This window comes from Prionailurus viverrinus, chromosome C1 (assembly GCF_022837055.1).
Source record: "Prionailurus viverrinus isolate Anna chromosome C1, UM_Priviv_1.0, whole genome shotgun sequence".
Lineage (NCBI taxonomy): Eukaryota > Metazoa > Chordata > Mammalia > Carnivora > Felidae > Prionailurus > Prionailurus viverrinus.
In genome coordinates, this window is record NC_062568.1 from 178,671,326 (window position 1) to 178,691,874 (window position 20,549).

The following is a 20,549-nucleotide window of genomic DNA, read 5'->3' on the forward strand; positions in this document are numbered from 1 at the left end:
CAGAATCCAGCTTACATATATTAGTTTCTCTCAGAAGTCTTTTCTGATCTCATAAGGTTAGGTATCTCTCCTATATGGTTCCATATTACAATAATACTTATCATTCATTTTTATTCACTGTTTGCATTTGTAGATTATAAATTCCTTAATGGCAAGGACCATTTTGTTTACACTGATACCAGTTGATTCCTAGCATAGTGCCTGACAAATGATAGCTGCTTATCATATTTGTTGATTGAATGAATAAATGAATAATCAGTGGCATTTTCTGGCTCAAAACCTTCAGTGATTTCTTCATTGATTACAGTATAGTTTTTTTAAATTTTTATTTATTTATTTTTGAGAGAGAGGAGAGAGAGCAGAGAGAGAGAGAGAGAATCCCAACCAGGTTCCACATTATCAGTGCAGAGCCCAACATGGAGCTTGAACCCACGAAATGTGAGATCATGACCCCAGCCAAAACCAACAGTTGGATGCTTAACTGAGCCACCCTGATGCCCCTACAGTGTAGTTTTATAACTTAGTTGCTTACCAGAATTGCTTAGGAGCTTTTTAGAAAGTGCAGATGCCAGAACCTCATACAAGACCCACTGAATTAAAGTCTTGGCGGAGGCCTAGGCACCCTGTATTTAAAAATAAATTAATAAACTCCATAGGGGGTGCCTGGGTGGTTCAGTCAGTTAAGCGTCTGACTCTTGGTTTCACTTCAGATCATGATCTTGCAGTTTTGTTTGAGTCCTGCATTGGGCTCTGCACTGATAGTGCAGAACCTGCTTGGTATTCTCTATCTCTCCTCTCTCTCTGCCCCTGCCTGGCTCGTGTACTCTCTCCCTAACTAAATAAATAAACTTTATATATAAAAAAATAAATTCATAGGTTATTCTGATATACAGCTAGGGTTAAAACATGGAATTCAGGATAAACTCTTAGCTTGGTATTGTAGTCCTCTGTGCTCTAACATCATCTTGCCTTTTTTCTGCTAGGTCTCCTCTTCTTTAATGAATACTTTGTTATTCAAACAAACTGGTTTTCATGTGTTTACTAAACATGGTCTATTTTTTTTTTTTGGCCTCCTTATTCATATTTCTTCATCCTAGGATGTACTCTTCCCCTTTATCCTGTATAGAAATCTCTCCCTTCAGGACTTGGCTCAAAGTCCACTTATTTCTCCATAAAACCTTTTCTGATTCTTTCTTTGCCGGTGCTTGCTCCCCTCTCCTCGCCAAATTTGGTCATAATGTTCCCCTCCATTGATCTTCTTCTCCTGAATAGTTTTTGTGTTTGTCTGTATGTCTGTGTCTGTGTGTGTGCCTCTCTTATTACACATTCTGCCATGTATTGAAGTTATTTTTGCTTTGGTTTCCCTATGTAAATGTAAGCTTCCAGAGTAGAAGGAACCCAGGCTTTGGGGTCAAAATGCTCAGATAAAATGTCAGGCCCCACTATTACTAGTTGAGTAACCATAGGCAAATTATTTAAATTCTCTAGGCTTGATTTCCTTGTTTATTAAAAAAAAAAAAGATAACAAGAATGTTTCAGGTTCAAATGAGATGAAAGTGCTTCATAAAACAAATTAGTTGCTGGTTATTATAGGGATAGTATTTTACTCATCTGCATATCTGTGATTTCCCAGCAGTACCTCCTATTAAAAGACACTATAGATACTGACTGATTGAATGGGGGAAAAGGAAGCATGTTTTATGCCATTTAAAAAGTGAAGTAGAGGTAAATTTTCTTTTAAAAATTTCTTTTAAGGGAGCCTGGGTGGCTCATTTGGTTAAGCATCAGACTCTTGATTTTGGCTCAGGTCATGATTTCTCAGGTTTGTGAGTTCAAGCCCCACATCAGGCTCTGCACCAGCTCGGAGCTGACATTGCAGAGCCTGCTTAGGTTCTCTCTTTCTGTCCCTCCCCATTTAGCGTGTGCATGCCTGCACGTGTGCACACACACACACACACACTCTCTCTCTCTCTCTCTCAAAATAAATAAACTTAAAAAATTATTTTATTTAGGGGTGCCTGGGTGACTCAGTAGGTTAAGCATTCCACTCAGGTCATGATCTCATGGTATGTGGGTTCATGTCCCGCATCGGGCTCCCTGCTGTTGGTGCAGAGCTTTGGATACTCTGTTCCCCTCTCTCTCTGCCCCTCCCATGCCTGCATGCACTCTCTCATTAATAAACATTAAGTCAGTAAACATTAAATAAACATTAACAATTTTTTTTCATTTCATTTATTTACTTATTTTTTGAGAGAGAGAGAGAGAAAGACAGAGACAGAGAGAGTACAAGTAAGTGAGGGGCAGAGAGAGAGAGATAAGTGGGACTCACCAGAAGTGGGGCTTGAGTTCATTGGATATGTGAGATCATGACCTGAGCCGAAGTCAGATGCTTAACTGAGCCACCCAGGCGCCCCCTAAAAAATTTTTTTAATAGATTTTTTTCAACGTTTATTTATTTTTGGGACAGAGAGAGACAGAGCATGAACGGGGGAGGGGCAGAGAGAGAGGGAGACACAGAATCGGAAACAGGCTCCAGGTTCTGAGCCATCAGCCCAGAGCCCGACGCGGGGCTCGAACTCATGGACCGCGAGATCGTGACCTGGCTGAAGTCGGACGCTTAACCGACTGCGCCACCCAGGCGCCCCTTTAATAGATTTTTAAAATGTATTTTAGAGCTTATATGCATAAGCTCTTGCCTTGCGAATGCTTTTGCATTGATTAATTATAAATTATAAGACCTCTTGCATAGTTATCCTTTGACTCTGTAACTAATTTGTTCAACAATGTATTTTCCATTCAGATTAACTAGTCAGTCAAACATGTATTTCTGGTACACCCAGAAAGAACAGAATTGAGCACTGGACTTTTAGAAATACAAATAAAACAATAGACATATTACCTGATAAGTTAGCTAAAATTTTGGATAAGAAAATATTTCATCTTTTTAAACCAATAATTTATTGTAGTTGGCAGTATCAAGGACCCTTTATTTATGACATTTAAAAATAAGCTTTTTTCTGATTATAAAATCAGATGTACTCATTAAAGAAATAGTTAATATTTCTTGAATGTTGTGTTACATGTATTTTCTTTTTTCATCCTTATGACAACCCTCTGAGATATAGCCACTATTACTGTTATTTTATGTAAGAAGAAACTGAGAATTAGATTAAATAATATTTGGAAAGCAATTCTCCCACTTTTTACCTACTTAACTCAATTTTTAAGTCATAGTTTAAATTTTCACTTCGCTAGAGTGGCTTTTTCTAATTGATCTCCCACATCCAGACTGTGAGTTGGCTTCTTATTTTCTTTGATAGCATTCTTTCCTTTCTCGTTGTAGTACATCTTATAATTCTTCATTTATATGAATGTTTGTTTATTGTCCCTCTCTTTCCCCTATATTACTTCCATGAGGACTGGGACCTTTTCTATTTTGTTTACTACTAGCAAGAAATAGGTAACAAGGTCATTGAAGAGGTAGGAGTTGGGTTAGAAGAATTAGTTGGGCTTCTTCAGGAATTGTCACTAGGAAAGCTAAAGACAATGTTGTTAGATGCTGGGAGGCTAGAGTGTTAGCCAGAGGGCACCACAGTTAGGAGGACAGTTGTGTTTAGTGTGGTTCTTACTTACTCTTTTTACCTGTTTCTCTTGACGAAGCTAATATGGGTTGCTTTGGCCACTTACAAGGATGTTATAGTAGGAAAATGTATAATGTGGGGATAGAATGGATTGCCTTTCAGATCCATTCTGTCATATTGTTATTTTGTAGCCTTGAGCATTGTTTTCCCTATGAGTATGCACTTGTGAAAAAATGTTCTATCCATCATGGCAAGTGAGATAAATAAGGACAGTGTAATGTATATATTCTGATATTGACTAACTTATCCTGTACATAAGGTCATCAAAATCCTTTTCTGAGAACACCTAAAAGGTAAGGAGGCATTCATGAAGATCAGATAGAAGAACATTAAAATTTTGGGAAATAGAGACTAGATCATGCAAGGCCTTAGGGCATGGTAAGGATTTTGAAATTTATTTTAAATACAGCAGGAAGCCATTGAAAGATTTTAGATAGGAAAGTAAATGATACAATTTGCATTTTAAAAATAGTAATTTGGCTACTCTAGGGAGAATAGATTGTTGAGGGACAAAAGTAAGGGCAAGGAGAACAGAAGGAGAAATTTAGAGATTATGTGAGAGATGTGGGTGGTTTGAACTGGGGTGATATCCATGAAAATATTTAAAGATCTGTCTTGGAAATAGAAGCACAAGATCCTGATTGTGACTTTGATAAGAAGGAGAATGAGAGGGGCGCCTGGGTGGCTTAGTTGGTTAAGCGTCAGACTTCAGCTCAGGTCATGATCTCACAGTCCATGAGTTTGAGCCCCACATCAGCTCTGTGCTGACAGCTCAGAGCCTGGAGCCTGCTTCAGATTCTATGTCTCCGCTCTCTCTGCCCCTCCCCTGCTCATGCTTGGTCTGTCTCTCTCTCAAAAATAAATAAACATTAAAAAAAATTTGTTTTTTGAAGAATGAGAATGAGAAATGAAATGGTCACAGTTTCTAGGTAGGTGGTGGTGGTGTTATTTACTGAGATGTGGAAAACTTGGAGAGTACAGCTAGAATACTTCTCCCTCTGTTGTGCGTATATGACCTGTATTACCTGAGAACTTTTTTTTTTTTTTAAACATAATGCTATTATCGGCCTAGTCTCTTCACTATAGAAGACCAGACCCAGTCTTTGTCTTAGCCCATCTTAAGGCCCTTACTTGGGCAAGACTTTCCTGGTTTAAGCTCTAAAGACTGAAGTAGCTGATAAGAGCTGACTCATAGAGAATGGGGATGGAATCCCTGTATATAGTAGATGGTTAGGGACACTTCACTCATTAATTCATTCAACAAGTATTTATGAGGGCCTACTTTACCAGACACTGATCTAGGCATAGTATTAAACCTATTTTTCAATGAACTTATGAAATGAAATGTCAGGATCTTTTGAATTTATTTGGAAAGGGTTTCAGAATTCAATGCTATGCTCATTCTCTGCTTTTAGTCATTTAGAAATTTTTTTTTACAATTTAGAATTCCCCAAACCCTTCTGAGTGGCATCATATCCAGGTCTGCTGCTTTGCTTAAATTGAGAGTTGGCCTTAGACTAGTATTAGCTGCTTCCCAGAGAGTCCCAGTGTCTGACAGAGGAAAGATAATTTTGAACAAATTGGTAAAATAAATATAAACTTAATTCACTGAAGATTAACCATCTGATTTTTCTCACTTTCTCATTAAAGAGGGCATATCATTCTGACATTTGAGATGGTTTAAAACCAAGGAAGAGAAAAGGCTCTCCTTTCTTGTTTTAGGATGTAGATACTTACATATACACCAGACCTCAGATCTGTTTTCTCTGCAGCAAAACCAGAACTGGCTGGGTCCTCTTTCCCCACCCCTTCTTTTGATAACTGCTAGTAGAGATCATGAATTTTTGTGAATGTGAGGGTATTTAGTTACCTATTTGACTCTTAGCCTTTGGAGATTTCTGTCTGCATTTGGAGGGACTATTGGGCTGGGAAGCTGTCTTCCACATAGCAAGTTAGAAATCTTTCCTCCCTTTCTATCCCTTTACCTACCATTTGCCACTAGAAGATACTATTTGAACTTGTAGTTTGCTTCCTTTAACTTTTGCTTGATTTATTCCTTATTCTGAGGCTAAGTGGTATGCTAATATAGGCAGATAGGTAGAAGAAATGATTGGTTCATTTGAGGATGGCGTTCCTTTTATATAAATCACCTTAATTAGAAACTTAACTTCTTCTGGTTTCTATTTTCATTTTGTCCACTGTCAAGTCCCTATTCCTCAGATCTGGTGGGGAGACAGGGTGTGTGTGTCTTCTTTAATGGATTGCTTTGTTCACTCTGACTGAGCCCAATCATCAGGTCAATGTCAAAAGATTCCTATGTGCATCTGCAGAGTACAGGGTTGTAGTAGATTTGGTGTGGCAAGCTGGAGAAAAGAATCATTTTAAGCATAAAACCAATATTTGGGTATAGGAAAGCAGACTGGATGGAGTGGTCAGGAGCCCTGGGCCGATCTGAAATCATGTCTGAAACTATTGATTGCTAGTAGAGCTTCACAGGGTAAAGAGAATAGTCTTATTATTTCTTAGTTTATTCCTTTGAGAAGATTTGTTCTACAGATTTATCTTCTAATGTTTACTTTATTTAAACATATTTGATTTTGATTATGAGATATTTGTTGTAAGAGTTAAAAATCTGTGGGGAAAGATTAATCATACTTCTTTTAATCTTGTGGGGAAACATTCATTTTGATGTTTATAGTAGCTTACATCTTAGAAAAACACTTGTACTATTTCAGGTATGTTAAACAAACATGTTCTTTAAGCAGTGAATGGGGTCATACTAAGTGTCTGTCTATGGGAAGTACAAAAGAAGAGGGGGAGATATCTTTATGGCCTCTTCTACTTACCTTTCAGTTGCTGATAAAAGAAATATCTTCCATAATTTCCAAAAAGATATCTTACTTATATTTTTTAAGTCCATGTGATTTTGACCACTTTAAGGAGTTTACCAAGAGGGTGATAAAAAATATCCTCAGAATTTCATATCTGAGCAGCTAAATGTACTGTTTTATATTTCACTTTATATCCAGTGCTACCATAGTGTCTGCCAGATAGTAGGCATTATTAAATATTTATTTTGGATGGTATTTATCAGAAAAATTCCCTAAAAGCATACTTCTTTTTGATCTTAAATTACATTAATGACTAGAATTGGGATGGCTTCTAATGAGAGAGAACTTAAAACCTGCCTCCATTTATTTCAATGTACTCAATCATTCATTTGTTCATACAACAATTTATTTTTACTTCACTGGATACTGGGCTTACAAAGTTGAGAAAGACCTGGTCCCTGCCATCAAGGTTATAGTACGATGTGATAAGCAATAGTAGAAATATGTACAGAGGGATAAATGGCACAAAGTATAGGATGAGGTATTAGGAAATGCTTTCCAAAATAAAAGATTTGAACTAGGTTTAGAAGGATAAATAAGAATTAACAAAGCTATGAAAAGAAAGAGGAGTATTCTGGCAGTAGATAAGCATATATGAAGGTAGAATGAAACATTTAAATATTCTGAAATACTTTTTAGGTTCCCTTTCCCTTTGGGTCAGTTCATTACTACTGACTGCTTCAGTCAGGCAGCCCTGGTGGATCTCCTGAACAGTGGCAAACTCGGACCTTGGCAGATGTAGGGATATATGCTTGTAGTGGCTGTGGAACTTCGAGCTGAGAACAGGAGCCTCTTTTGGAGCACAAGCCTCCCACAGGGCGCTCTTGGGATGCCTGTCCTGAAATTACCCAAGGCAGTAACAAAGCTTTCTTTTCTTCTTTAAACCAAGCCAGCAGGATGGGATGTCTGCTAGCCTTTGTGTTTGGAGCCGACCAAAAGACATACAGTGGCCAGCACAATGGCATTGTTGGGCTTTAGTGAAAACTAGGTCGGGGCCCAGGCCCTCATCTGTAGAGGGCTCATCCAAAGAACAGAGGTTTCACAAGTCACTGATTCAGCCGATACTGATTTGACACTAATACTGATTTCTGATCTGTTTCTGACTTACTGACGGCACCTACGATTATAGGATCTCTTCCCATTGCTTCTCTGAACACCTAAATTTGGAATCTTTGAGTTGTCTTTAACTCTTTTCCTTCAGTTCTCATATTTACCACTCGGTTGCTATATCCTTTAGATTCTGTCTCTGCATATTCTAACTCTAGCTCACCCTCTCATGCTTATAATAATAGCACTCTAAGTCAGGCATTTGGTCACCTCTCATCTCTACTGTTGCAGTACCCTCCAGACCTTCCTCTAGTTACTCCTCTATCCTGCTGTCAGCATGATCTTTCTAAAATGTAGTTTTGGGCATGTATTAGTTTCCTAGGGCTGCCATAAAAAAGCACCACAATGTGGGTGGCTTATAACAACAGAAATTATTCTTTTACAGTTTTACAATTCTGAAGGTTGGAAGTCCAAAATCAAAGTGTTGGCAGGGCCATGCTGTCTCTCTGAAAGCTCTAGGGTAAGATCCTTCCTTGCCTCTTCCTAGCTTCTGGTGGTATCTGTTGGCTTACAGATGTGTCACTCTTATCATTCACATCTTTGCCTCCCTTATTACATAACATTCCCCCTGTGTCTGTGTCTCTTCTCCTCTTTTTATAAAGATACCAATCCTATTGGGCTAAGGGTCTGCTCTACTCCAGTATGACCCCATCTTTATTCACTTCTATCTGCAAAGACCCTATTTCCCAATAAGGTCACATTCACAGGTACCAGAGGTTAGGACTTGAGCATATCTTTTGGGGAGACATAATTCAACACATAACATATCATAGTATACCTTTACCTATAAACCTTTAGTACTGCCATGGTCTGACAAATTAATTATAGACATTTCATCGTGGTGTTTCAGAACTTATCTAAAAATAGTGTATATTTATAATAATAAATAATAACAGCAATAGACAACAACTGACATATACTGAGAACTTTCTTTGATATTGTTCTAAGCATTTTACACATCAACTCATTGAATCTTCATAACTCTGTAGGTTAGGTACTAATCTTTTTGGTTGTTGCCATTAGATACTATTCTTATTCCCATTTTATAGATGAGTGTTAAAGAAATTGAATAACCAACCCAGGGTTACACAGCTTTTCAGAGGTTAGATTCAATCCTAGGCAGTCTAACTCTGTAGTATGTAGGCTTTACCATTATACTGTACTGCCCCTTTACTTTTTAGTTTCATCCCCTCTCTCTACTTATACCTTATTCAGGAGAAAGAAAAGGAATAACTACCAATCTCTGCACTTTATCTATGTGTTCCTTTTGCAAAAAAATGTCTTTCTTATTCCTAGTTCTACATATGGGCTTCCATGAAATGGAACTGAATCCTCGACAATGAGTGATTTAGCCAGGCCTGGGTGAGGGAAGGGTATTCCAGGTAAAACAAAACAAAACAAAACAAAACAAAACAAAACAAAACAACAACAAAAAACAGCAATGTGCACAAATGTGCAAGTAAGCAGGGATCAGACCTTTATAAGCAGGGGTGAAAGGTTTCTTATGCCATGCTAAGTAAGGGTTGTGGGTTTTATCTTAAGAGAAATAGGGCATCACTGAATAATTTTAACAGGAATTGGCTTTAGATTGGCATTTCAGAAGGATTATTTGTGGTGTATTATGGAAAAAGGATTGGAATGAGGGCTAAGTCTGTTCAAGAAAGGGACAAGAAGACTAGTTAGACAGCTAGTGGAATAACCCAAGAGATGGATTATGAAGATAAAATCTTGACAGTGGGGAGAATGAGCTGAGCCCTATGCTAGGCATACTTTGTATACCTTATTTCTTTTAATTACTCCCTGCTTTTGATTAAACATCAAACCCTGTTGCTTCTACCTCTAAGATGTCTCCAGATATTAACCTCCTTTCCATTCTTTCTGTCATTGTCCTATTCAGGCTTTTGTTACTTCTTCCCACTTGGATGATTCCAGAAGCCTCCTAACTATTCTCCTGGCTTCAGCTCCTGACTTTCCCACACAGTTTTTACATTACTCTTAAAATGATAATTCTGTATAGGATATATGAGGTTATTGTCTTGTGTGAAAAAAAATTTTTAGTTGATTATCATCTCAACTGGACTGTGAACTAGGCTAGACTGGACTGTGAACTAAGAGCAGAGACTGGCCCCACTTAGGTTTGTGTTTTCATATAATATGTTTTCAGTGTTTGTGTAGGTGGATGGATAAAGAGATGGATAGATCTTCCTCAGGACAGCCCTGCTAATTAAGTGGCAGCAAATGATCTGTGGTAGTTAGATGGCAGCATATTTATCTGCCTTGGGTGAGTTCCCTAGCTCTAGGCCAGTTGGGTAGGTTTTTCTAAAAGGAGTAACAGTTCTTACAGTTGATATTTTCTTCAGAGCCTCTGGATATGCCTTTGAACCAATGTTTAGAGATAAGCTTGTTTGTTGCAGGTATCAGTAGATTGATAATTCAAAGTTAAAAAAAAAAGTAACCCTTTTGTCTTATTCTTCTGATGGTTATGATTGGGTGATCCTACTATAGCTGACTAAAATCAACAGGAATTGGGAATAGGAGCCCTGGGTGTAGTGAGTGTTACCTTAAGGAGAGGTTAAGTGTTGCCTACTGCTGCTCCAGAATATTCTCTGTGTGGGTATGTTTATGTGTCTGTCTGTGTCTGAACTAGTACCATGAGAGCCTATAGGGATACATGGGAAGAGCCATATTCTCAGCCTACACAACTCCCAGCTATCTTTTAGGATCCAACTCAGATGTTACCACACTCTCTGAAATTTTCCAAACTCAAGGAGAGTCAGTTTCTACTTTCATACCTGAAGTATTTACCTCTACTAAAGGGTTATTGGTATTATTTACTTACATCTGTGTCTTTCACTGGACATCTTTAAGGTATATATAAACTGTTATTCATCTTTATATACCCACATTTACTATGTGGAGTGCACTCTTCTAATCACTGGGGAAAATAATGCTGATGTAAACTGATAAGTTCTTACTGTCATATGGGGGTGACAGGAGGCAGAGAAGTGCTCAATAAATGAGGTAGAAGTAATTTTAATTGATATTCCTGAGTGGAGAACTGAGTGTCCACTAATCTGACCCATTGGTGATTTTTTATGGTATCGACGTATGATTTCCTGCATACATAATATTGTTAGTCTCCAACACACATTTATTTATTTACTGCTTTTATGAAGAGTCTTTAATGAAATCAAGTATCAAACACAAATGAAATGGTAGAAACTCTGTTATAATATTTTATTAGACAGGAGAAGGAAAGGCAGGTTTTGGTGTAGATAAAGTTGGGGATCCGTCAATAAGAGGTACCAAAGTACCTATGACACTTGACTGGCTGATACTATAGTTTTCTGAACTTGAAAGTTTAAAAGAACAGCAATAAAAACTGTGTAAAACTCTCTCTAGTAGGTTATTTAAATACACTGCCAATGCCTTAGGTTGTTTTGTAGAGCCAGTCAAGGGAGTGGTCTGGAAGAAAACAAAGCAAAGCAGGTGTTGAGAAACTGAATGTGCTAGTGCAATTGCTTTTGCCTCTGCTTTCGCACAGAGGGATTTGTTCAGAGGACGCCAGCTGAGCCAGCACTGGGAGTTGCTTATGGGGAAGTGAACATTCCAACTAATGGGCACACAGAGTATGTAGCAACTTAGAAGTCTTCCTTGTTGGCAGATCTCGAACTTCCTTTACTTACATATGCAAAGGTCTTGAGACATTGCGAAGTTACGGTTTCTAAAGGCCCAGAGGCCTATCAGCCCCTTCTAAAAATATTCACCAAAAGCAGGCAAGAGGAACAGGCTGTAACAATAAACTCCCTTTAATTTCCTTCTCTGGTCCTGGTTTGTGCTTCTTCCATGTTGGTTGAAAAAACCAGAGCCTACTAATGGTGTGATTCCTCACCTTGTCTCACCTTTCTCTTCTGCTCTCCACCCTCTGCCTTGGTCTGTGGATTTCTCAGGTCCTGAGACATGCTGAAAAGAGTCAATATGTGTTTTTCCAAACCAGAATCAAGGGTCCTGGCTTAGCCTGGCCTAGAGAGAATGCAGATACGGCCTTTTCATCATAGTCTTTTCTGCCTGACCCTCAATTAGGAAACCTCAGTGGCTCCTGAAGTCAGGCTTTCCATGTCACATTGTCACCATATCAAAGAAGTGAACCACCATCTTTTCAGACTGTTTTGACTCTCAGAACTGAAGAAATTTGTGTGATTAGATGTCCACTTCATTGTCTCCATGTTGCTTGGAGTTTGCAAATTCACTTTCTTTTTAACAAATGGGCTCCTCAATTGTGAACTGTGGACAGATTCAACTAGAGTGAAGAGATTAAAGGTGCTATTCTAATGCTGTCATTATGCCTCATTTTGAGATTTCCAAGATGGGTTATGAAGCAGAAGTAAGCAGACTGACAAGTTTCCCTTTTGAGAAGTTAGGTATATTTTTAGCCTTTCTTTCTGCCTGAGCCAACCTGATCCACCGCATCCAAGGATCTAAAGTGTTGCATCCTACTGCCCCCAGCTGGCTCTTTTTGGTGCTTATGTTACTACATCATAAAATCTCAGATTATATGGCACTTAAATTTTTTTCTAAGCACTTTCATGTATTTATATTAGATCCTCATAATAACATTGTGAGTTATATGGATCAGGAATTATCATATCTATTTTATACAGGGGAAAACTGAAGGATAGCCTCATTAGTTGATTTGTCCAAAGGTAAATAGTTGTTAAGAGGCAGAATTGGACTAAACTTCAGATTTCTTGCCTGTTAACCCATTAGGTTCCCTAGTCTTTTGAAAATTCAGTATCACCCCCCCCCCCAAAATAGATATTAAGAGCTTAATTTTAGGCTTAGAGGAATTTTCCCTCTTTCTCTCTTGGAAGGAGAAGGGAGATAATATATCATGTAAGGTTTGAATAAATTCATTACCTAATTGGAAAAAAAAAATTGAGCTCCTATTCTGTATGAGGCTCTTTGACTCAGATGTTGTGGCTTCTAACTCTAATGTAATGTAGTGGTAAAGAACATTGACTGTGGGCCAGACTGTCTGGGTTTGAACCCTAGATCTTAACCTCTAAATGCCTTTTATAAAATGAGAATAATAATACACTTAACTCATAGGGTTACGTGCAGATTAAATGAGATAATTAATGTAAAGTTCTTAGACTAGTGCTTGGTACAAAGTAAACACTATATAAATAAATATTAACTGTTGCCATTGTTGTTTCATTGCTATTGTTATTGTTTCTATTATTAGAATCTCTTTATAAAAAGGTTTATTTGTTCTTTAAAAAAAGAAAAATGCAAAGCAGCCCCTCATGGGTATGTAGAAATGACAAGAGTACATCGTCATATAGTTTCTCCACAGCCTTATCTTCCTATTCACTCCTCCGTTCCCTTTGGTCTTAACTCTGGTCTTAACTAACTGCTCCGGCCATAGTTGCCAATTACTTCTTAGTTGCAAGTTCAGTGGACACTTTTTATGCTCACATAACTTGATATTTATGGCATTTGATACTTTTGGTCATTTCCACCTTGGAATGTTCTCCTTCTTTGGCTTCTGTGGTAACATTCTTCCTTGGTTCTACTTCCTCTGCCTGCTCCTTTAAACGTTACCATTCCTTAAGATTCTGTTAATTTGCACTTTATATGTTAACCCCTGGACAATTTCATACATCCCTTGGCATCATGACTACTTCAGCTCAATGTTACTATCTTTTAAATGTTAGTCTCTAGCTCAGACTTTGTTCCTAAACTTTAAGCTGATTCTCTATAGGACATCTTCACCTCTGCTGTCCCACAAGCCCTTAAACTCAACATCTCCTAGCTAAACTCACTATCTTTTAACCTTGCTTCTTCTAAAAACCTGTCCTTCTATTTTGTGGATATTTAATAATGGCATCCAGGGACCAATAACCTAGGATCAACCTAGAGCTTTTTGTTGCCCTCATCCCCCCATCCAGGTAGTCAAGTTGTTTGTTTGTTTGTTTGTTTGACTCTTCCATTTAAAAATATATCTTGAATCTTGCTCTATTCCAATACTTCCACTATTGCCTTAACTGAGGCACCCTTCTTTCGTCAGGATTATTGTAATAATTGCCTATTTATCCTTCTCCATATTCTCCATCTAACCCACCGATCATACCATTGCTTAAATAATCTTTTCTTTAAAAAGAAAATGGGGGCACCTGGGTGCCACATTCAATTGAGCATTTGGCTCAGGTCATGATCTCATCATTTGTGAGACCGAGCCCCATGCTGGGCTCTGTGCTGACCATGCAGAGCCTGCTTGGAATTCTCTTTCCCTCTCTCTCTTCCCCCTATCCCATTCGTGTTCTCTCTCTCTCTCTCTCTCTCTCTCTCTCTCTCTCTCTCAAAATAAATAAATAAACTTTTTAAAAAGTAATTAAAAAAAATAGGGGAACCTGGGTGGCTCAGTCAGTTAAGCATCCAACTTAGGCTCAGGTCATGATGTCATGGTCCATGAGTCTGAGCACCACGTCAGGCTCTGTGCTGACAGCTTGGAGCCTGGAGCCAGCTTCGGATTCTGTGTCTCCCTCTCTCTCTGCCCCTCCCCTGCTTAGGGTCTGTCTCTCTCTGTCTTAAAAATAAAGAAACATTAATAATAATAATAATAATAAAATAAAAAGCAAATATGAACATTTCCCTCTTCTGCTTAAAAGGCTTATTTTGTTCCCAATAGAAGGATAAAGTCCATATATCTTAGCAAAACATATTGGCCTCACCTGTTTCTACTATTCATGCACTCTGGCCATATTGAGTAAATTAGTTTCCTGAATGCACCATGTGTTTAACCTATAACTTTGCATATGTTGCTCCTTCTGTATGTAGTATCTTTCTTTCCTGATTCCCCAGGTCATCTTTTTAACTCCTTATTTCCTCTGTATAGCGTCCTTTGACATGCCGAGATTGGTTTTGTAACTTTATTCACTCATAGTGCTGTTGTACCTGTACAAAGCTATATTTTGGCATTTACCACATGATATAGTTTGTACCCCTGAATAGATTGTGATCTCTTCAAAGGAAAGGGTCTTTGTGTGTAGCACCTACCGTAGTGCTTGGATGCAGAATAAACCCTCACTAACTTAAGAAAAAAAAAATTAAAAACCTAGAGTCTCTATCTTCTAGGTGTTTATTCTCTAATGGTTTCAACACCAGCCTAAACGTTCCTGACAAATGGTGGCTGGGTTTTCCATTCTATTTTGCAGTATATCAACTCTGGAAACCTGGAACAATTACTAGACAGTAACCTGCATTTGCCCTGGACTGTGAGGGTGAAACTGGCCTATGACATAGCAGTGGGCCTCAGCTACCTTCATTTCAAAGGCATTTTTCATCGGGACCTCACATCTAAGGTATGAAGGCTTTTCTTGCACAACTCTTTGAGACATTGTCTCCCATTACCAAGAAAGCAGTATTAAAAAAACCAATTATTAATGAACTTTGAAATAATGGAGATCTCTTACAGATTTAACATTCAATCACAGAGAATACAACTTACTACTCTGTATATTAGTATACATATATAGTACAGCTGTCCTTAGAAAACCAATCTTTCAGCAGGATTGAGTGTTGAATGTTGAGCCAGGCAACACTTAAGAACCTTAATGCTTTACTTCAATCTGAATGTATGTTGCAGGAGCAGTTGGCATGAGGAGGGTTAAGAGATTCTTGCCCTATAGGAGAGACAGCAGTCAAGGCAAATTGGGAGCCTATGTCTTAGTGTTCTCTCTCATGGCCTCCAGGAAGTAGCTCTTAACTGAGAACAGAAGTTCACTGGTTTTGTCATTTGAGTGCAGGTTTTGAGGGCCATAACGTACTGACCCATTTTCTATCTGTGTGATTGAGTTTCTGCCATTCTGCCAGTTCTTTGGCATCAGCTAGTCTCTTACTGTCCAAATTGCTATGTGACCAGGTTAGAAAAGAGTTGCTTTTAGAGGATGTTGGCCATGCTACAAGGCAGGCATCTCAGGGCCAAGTGGCCCAAGACACCACCATAACAAGGCTTATATAAATAGTACTGTTTGATCATTGATGTGGGAACTGTAAATCATCTAATATGATTTCTCTGCAAGAGCAATTTAGTCTTCTACGGATGTTTAGAGGAGTTTGTACTTGTCCAAGAATAGCTGTCATTTAATTCTCCACCCTCAACATCTACACGTGCACATACACAGACATGCATATACATACTCTTGTACCCCTTCTGTCATGAATGAGGGGTAACAAAGCTTGTTATCAGAGAAAGTTTGCAAAGGAACACAAGCAAGCTGTACTCTCAGAGCCAATAAGGCCTAGAGAAGTAAGTCGCTGGCTACCTTTCACTACAGTGGTTCTGGGGTTCCAAACAGCAGTACTACCCCTGAGGGGCCCTGGCCATTGGTTTATAAACTACTACAGAGAAAACAGCTTTGGGGAGGTGAGTGTAGGGCCCCTGGGTATGGCAGGGCCATTTGTAGTCAGCTACACTGTTACTGAAGCAGCATTAAGACTGGCGAGTGGAATCCAGTGACCAACTGAGGCCTAGTTATGAGGAGTCCTTTATCTTTATTGGCACTTGTAAGGGTTAGGACCTGGAAGGTGTCATCTTATCCCTTTGTTTTTTAGAAAATCAAGACTAAGAAAACTGTACTTATTCTAGGTAAATGGGTAGGGTTGTATATCAAGATACTGCCTTAGGTTGATAGCCTTCTCTCACCTTGAGCGTGCAGCCAGAACCAAATCTTTGCTTCCTACTGAGAAAGCATCATTTCTTCCAAGGTGGAGAAACATCCCGATGAGTTATCTATGTATATATTTCCCCCACACCTACATGAGCGTCTCTTATGCCTGGCACCATGGGTGAAGAAATATTAGAAAAGGACAGTTTCTGACCTAGAGGTACTTATAGTCTGTTGGGAAATAACTAAAGAACAGCCTACAGCATTTAATAATTGAGTGTTCAGCTTCAGACCATTGGTTTTGGGAAAAGAAAGATCACTAGGTTAGGGTAGCTAGGCTTTCTGGAACAAAACTCCCCCCAACAAATTCCTAAGAGCTGATCGTATTCCCTCTGTGCCTCCAAAGTACTTTGCTCCATCATGCTAGTGTCCAAGTGTAGTTCTGTCTGGGATTGTCATGTTGTACTGTAACAATGACTAACCTCTTTGGACCTATAGGTCCATTTCCTAATGGGGAGTGGGTATCCCCTTGAGAAGAGAAATTAGGAACTTAGGAGAAAGAACTCTCCGTGTCTCTAGGCTGTGATTTCTTGGATCTGAACTGTAAGGAGATATTTAGGATACTCCCATGTTGTGAGAAAAAATGACTTTGCAACCTGGAGACAGGTTGGGAAGTGCACTGTAGGGAATCTCAAGTTCAAGAAAAACAAATGGGGGCACAAGGTGGCTTAGTCATTTAAGTGTCCGACTCTTGATTTTGTTTCAGGTCATGGTCTCACGGTTCATGAGACTGAGCCCAGCATGGAGCTCTGTGCTGACAGTGCGGAGCCTGCTTGGGATTCTCTCTCACCTCTCTCTGCGCCTCCCTTGCTAGTACTCGCTCTTTCTTTCAAAATAAATAAACATTAAAAAAATTTTTTTAAATAAAAAACTCAATTCATGAGCTCCATCAAGAAGTGGCAATCACCACACACAGGCTTTTATCAGTAGCTCTGGGAGTAACTAGTACTACACATAAGGTTTGGCTTGTAGGAGCAGCCGAGAGCAGTTTGTTTCTGCTTAATACCATTACTTCTTAGGTTATCCCTAGGAGTGTGAATTATGAATTGTACCTCTATTCTTGGTTGTTTGGTTTTGGTTTTTCACTGACTCCAAAGAAACCACTCTGGTGACTCCACCAGAGTAGAAAGCCTATTCAACTATGGTCTTAGGCTATACCACACAACTAGGAGCAGAAAATGCCAGTTTTCAGAGACTGAAGACAGCAAGAATTAGGAACAACATTGAGTGCTGGAGAGACAGAGTGTCTGTTAAGGCACCCTGTAGTAGGTTTTTTTCTTTTTTCTTTTTTCTTTTTTTTTTTTAATTTTTTTTTCAACGTTTTTTTAATTTATTTTTGGGACAGAGAGAGACAGAGCATGAACGGGGGAGGGGCAGAGAGAGAGGGAGACACAGAATCGGAAACAGGCTCCAGGCTCTGAGCCATCAGCCCAGAGCCCGACGCGGGGCTCAAACTCCCGGACCGCAAGATCGTGACCTGGCTGAAGTCGGACGCTTAACCGACTGTGCCACCCAGGCTCCCCTCTTTTTTTTTTTTTAATATAATGAATAACATCAATAATTTTGGGGAACCATTCATACTATTCTATTAGAAGACCTAGTATTGGAGACATAGAAAATTACTGGAACCCAATCTTTACTATCCATGAGCTCTTAGTCTTGTTGGGGGGACAGGTATGTGAAGATTATTACATAAGAGCTGGGGTAAAGATATGGCATCACAGGGTGGGATAGAGGGCAAGGGATGGGACACATTACAGTAAACTGGATAATCTTCTAAGAAACTTGGACTGTAGCAGCCTCTGAGCATTTAGGAGTGCAGTTCAGTCTCTGATTTCCCTGTGCTGTGAAAAGAACCTCTGAACCTTTCTTGAGATGTAGAATCAATACTTTCCTCTCTGATCCTAACTGGGTTAATGGAGTGAATTTGTGTGAGGAGAAATTTGTGTGAGGGGAAAGAGGTGATGGCACATGAAAGCCATTTTGTTGTTGTTGCAGAAATAGCTTTAGCTTGGAACTAACATTAACAAATGGACTTGGCATTTCTTCGCTCAGGTGGTTTTATTCAGTGTCAATATTGACTGTACAGCTGTTCTAGGAGACCTCAGGAACTGCTCTCAAGTGTCTACTGTGGCCCAGTTCTGAAGGGTTTGTGTTGGCTTCCAGAAATGCATTCGTGCCCACTCTTTTTGAGTCTCTTGTCAGCTCAGTCCCCACAATGGAGAGTTGAATGTATGATTAGTGTATGCCTTTGACATATGTGAAAAGAACCCCAGTTGTTTCAATTATCTGCCCAAACTTTCATATAACAAACTTTTGCTAAGCCCTTTCTGTGTGTCTGTTCTAGGTTTTGAGACACATAGATAAATGGGATCATTCACTGTCTTTGAAGAGGCAAACATAGAAGTCTCTCTGCTATGGTGTGATGAATTATAATAGGGGTGAGGACAGAGAATGGGAGCCAAGTAGCAGCAGTGCATGGGCTCCTTTTTGAAGCTGAAAAGGTCAACCCTCACCTCAGGGAAGTCTGTCTGAGCCTTTCTTATGTTTGCTGCTTACTCTAGGCAAGGACAGTTTTGTTTTGTTTTGTTTTGTTTCAAATTTGTATTTAAAGTCAAGTTAGTTAACATATAGTGTAATGTTGGTTTCAGGGGTAGAATTTAGTGATTCATTACTTACATATAAAACCCAGAGCTCATCATAACAAGTGCCTTCTTTAGTACCCATCACCCATTTAGCTAACCCCACCCGCCTCCCTCCATCAACCCTCAGTATGTTCTCTGTAATTGAGTCTCTTATGGTTTATTTCCCTCATTTTCCCCCTTCCCATATGTTAATGTTTTGTTTCTTAAATTCCGTATATGAGTGAAATCATATGGTATTTGTCTTTCTGAGTGTTCTATTTCATTTCACTTAGCATAATATGCTGTAGCTCTACCAATGTTGTTGTTGCAAATAGCAAGAATTCATTCTTTTTGATGGCTGAGTAATATTCCAGTGTGCGCACCCCCCCCCCCCAATATCTTCTTTTTCAGTTCATCAGTCAGTGGGCATTTGGGCTCTTCCCATAGTTTGGCTATTGTTGATAATGCTGCTATAAACATTGGGGTGCATGTACCCCTTTTGAATCTCTATTTTTGGATCCTTCGAGGAAAATACCTAGTAGTGCAATTGCTAAGTCACAGGGTAGTTCTATTTTTAACTTTTTGTGGAACCTCCATGCTGTTTTCCAGAGCTGCACCAGTTTGCATTCCCAACAACAGTGTAAAAGGATTCCCCTTTCTCAGCATCCTCACCAAAATCTGTTGTTTACTGTGTTGTTAATTTTATAGGCAAGGAAAAAAAATTTTTATAGGCAAGGATACTTTTGAATAAAGAAGTGTCTATCCTCTATGCAATGGATCTTGCACCTCACACAGCCTGAAAATTGGTCTGGCTTCATATTTTGTACTTTATAGCCACATAGTCTATTTTGGGGCCGCATCCAAGTTAGATGAGAAATGCAAGCATTGTACTAGATGCCCTTGAATCCAAGGGCAACATTTGAGGTAGGGGCTGCAGTCACAAGTGAAAGGGTCTTATGTTATTGTACACAGTGTTGCCTTCTCCATGGACCAGGCTACTCTCTTGAGACTGCATTGCTCCTGCCATGACCTTGCTGTCCCCAAGGGAAAGCTCATCAGCCTCTTTTTCTGGGGAGGACAGAATCATTATGTGAGAACCTTTTAGAATCAGGAGACTTGGGGGGCGCCTGGGTGGCACAGTCGGTTAAGCGTCCGACTTCAGCCAGGTCACGATCTCGCGGTCTGTGAGTTCGAGCCCCGCGTCGGGCTCTGGGCTGATGGCTCGGAGCCTGGAGCCTGTTTCCGATTCTGTGTCTCCCTCTCTCTCTGCCCTTCCCCCGTTCATGCTCTGTCTCTCTCTGTCCCAAAAATAAATAAATGTTAAAAAAAAAAAAAAAGCTTTTAAGAATCAGGAGACTTGGGTCTTTACCACTCAGAGTTGAAAGCTTCGTTTTTATCACCTTAAATGTAAAAATCTTAGATCTGCGCATCTGACAATGTTATTCTGAAGAACCATTAGGATTATGTTTGTGAAGAATGTTTTGTAATTCCTATGGTACCATACAGACAGAAGTAGGCAATCTTTCCCTTACCCTAGGGAAGGGATACTACCTAGTA

General features: G+C 39.3%; 1 protein-coding gene across 2 annotated transcripts in view; it reads left to right on the forward strand.

The window, feature by feature from the left end:
- TESK2 (testis associated actin remodelling kinase 2) overlaps positions 1-20,549 on the forward strand; it is a 135,869-nt gene that overhangs the window by 107,408 nt on the left and 7,912 nt on the right. The window contains exon 5 of one of the 2 annotated variants that reach the window (XM_047869881.1): positions 14,857-15,003. The exons of the other annotated variant lie outside the window; for it this stretch is intronic. Within the exon in view, the coding sequence (XP_047725837.1) occupies positions 14,857-15,003 (147 nt within the window). The remainder of the gene's footprint in view (positions 1-14,856; positions 15,004-20,549) is intronic. 2 annotated transcript variants of the gene reach the window in all.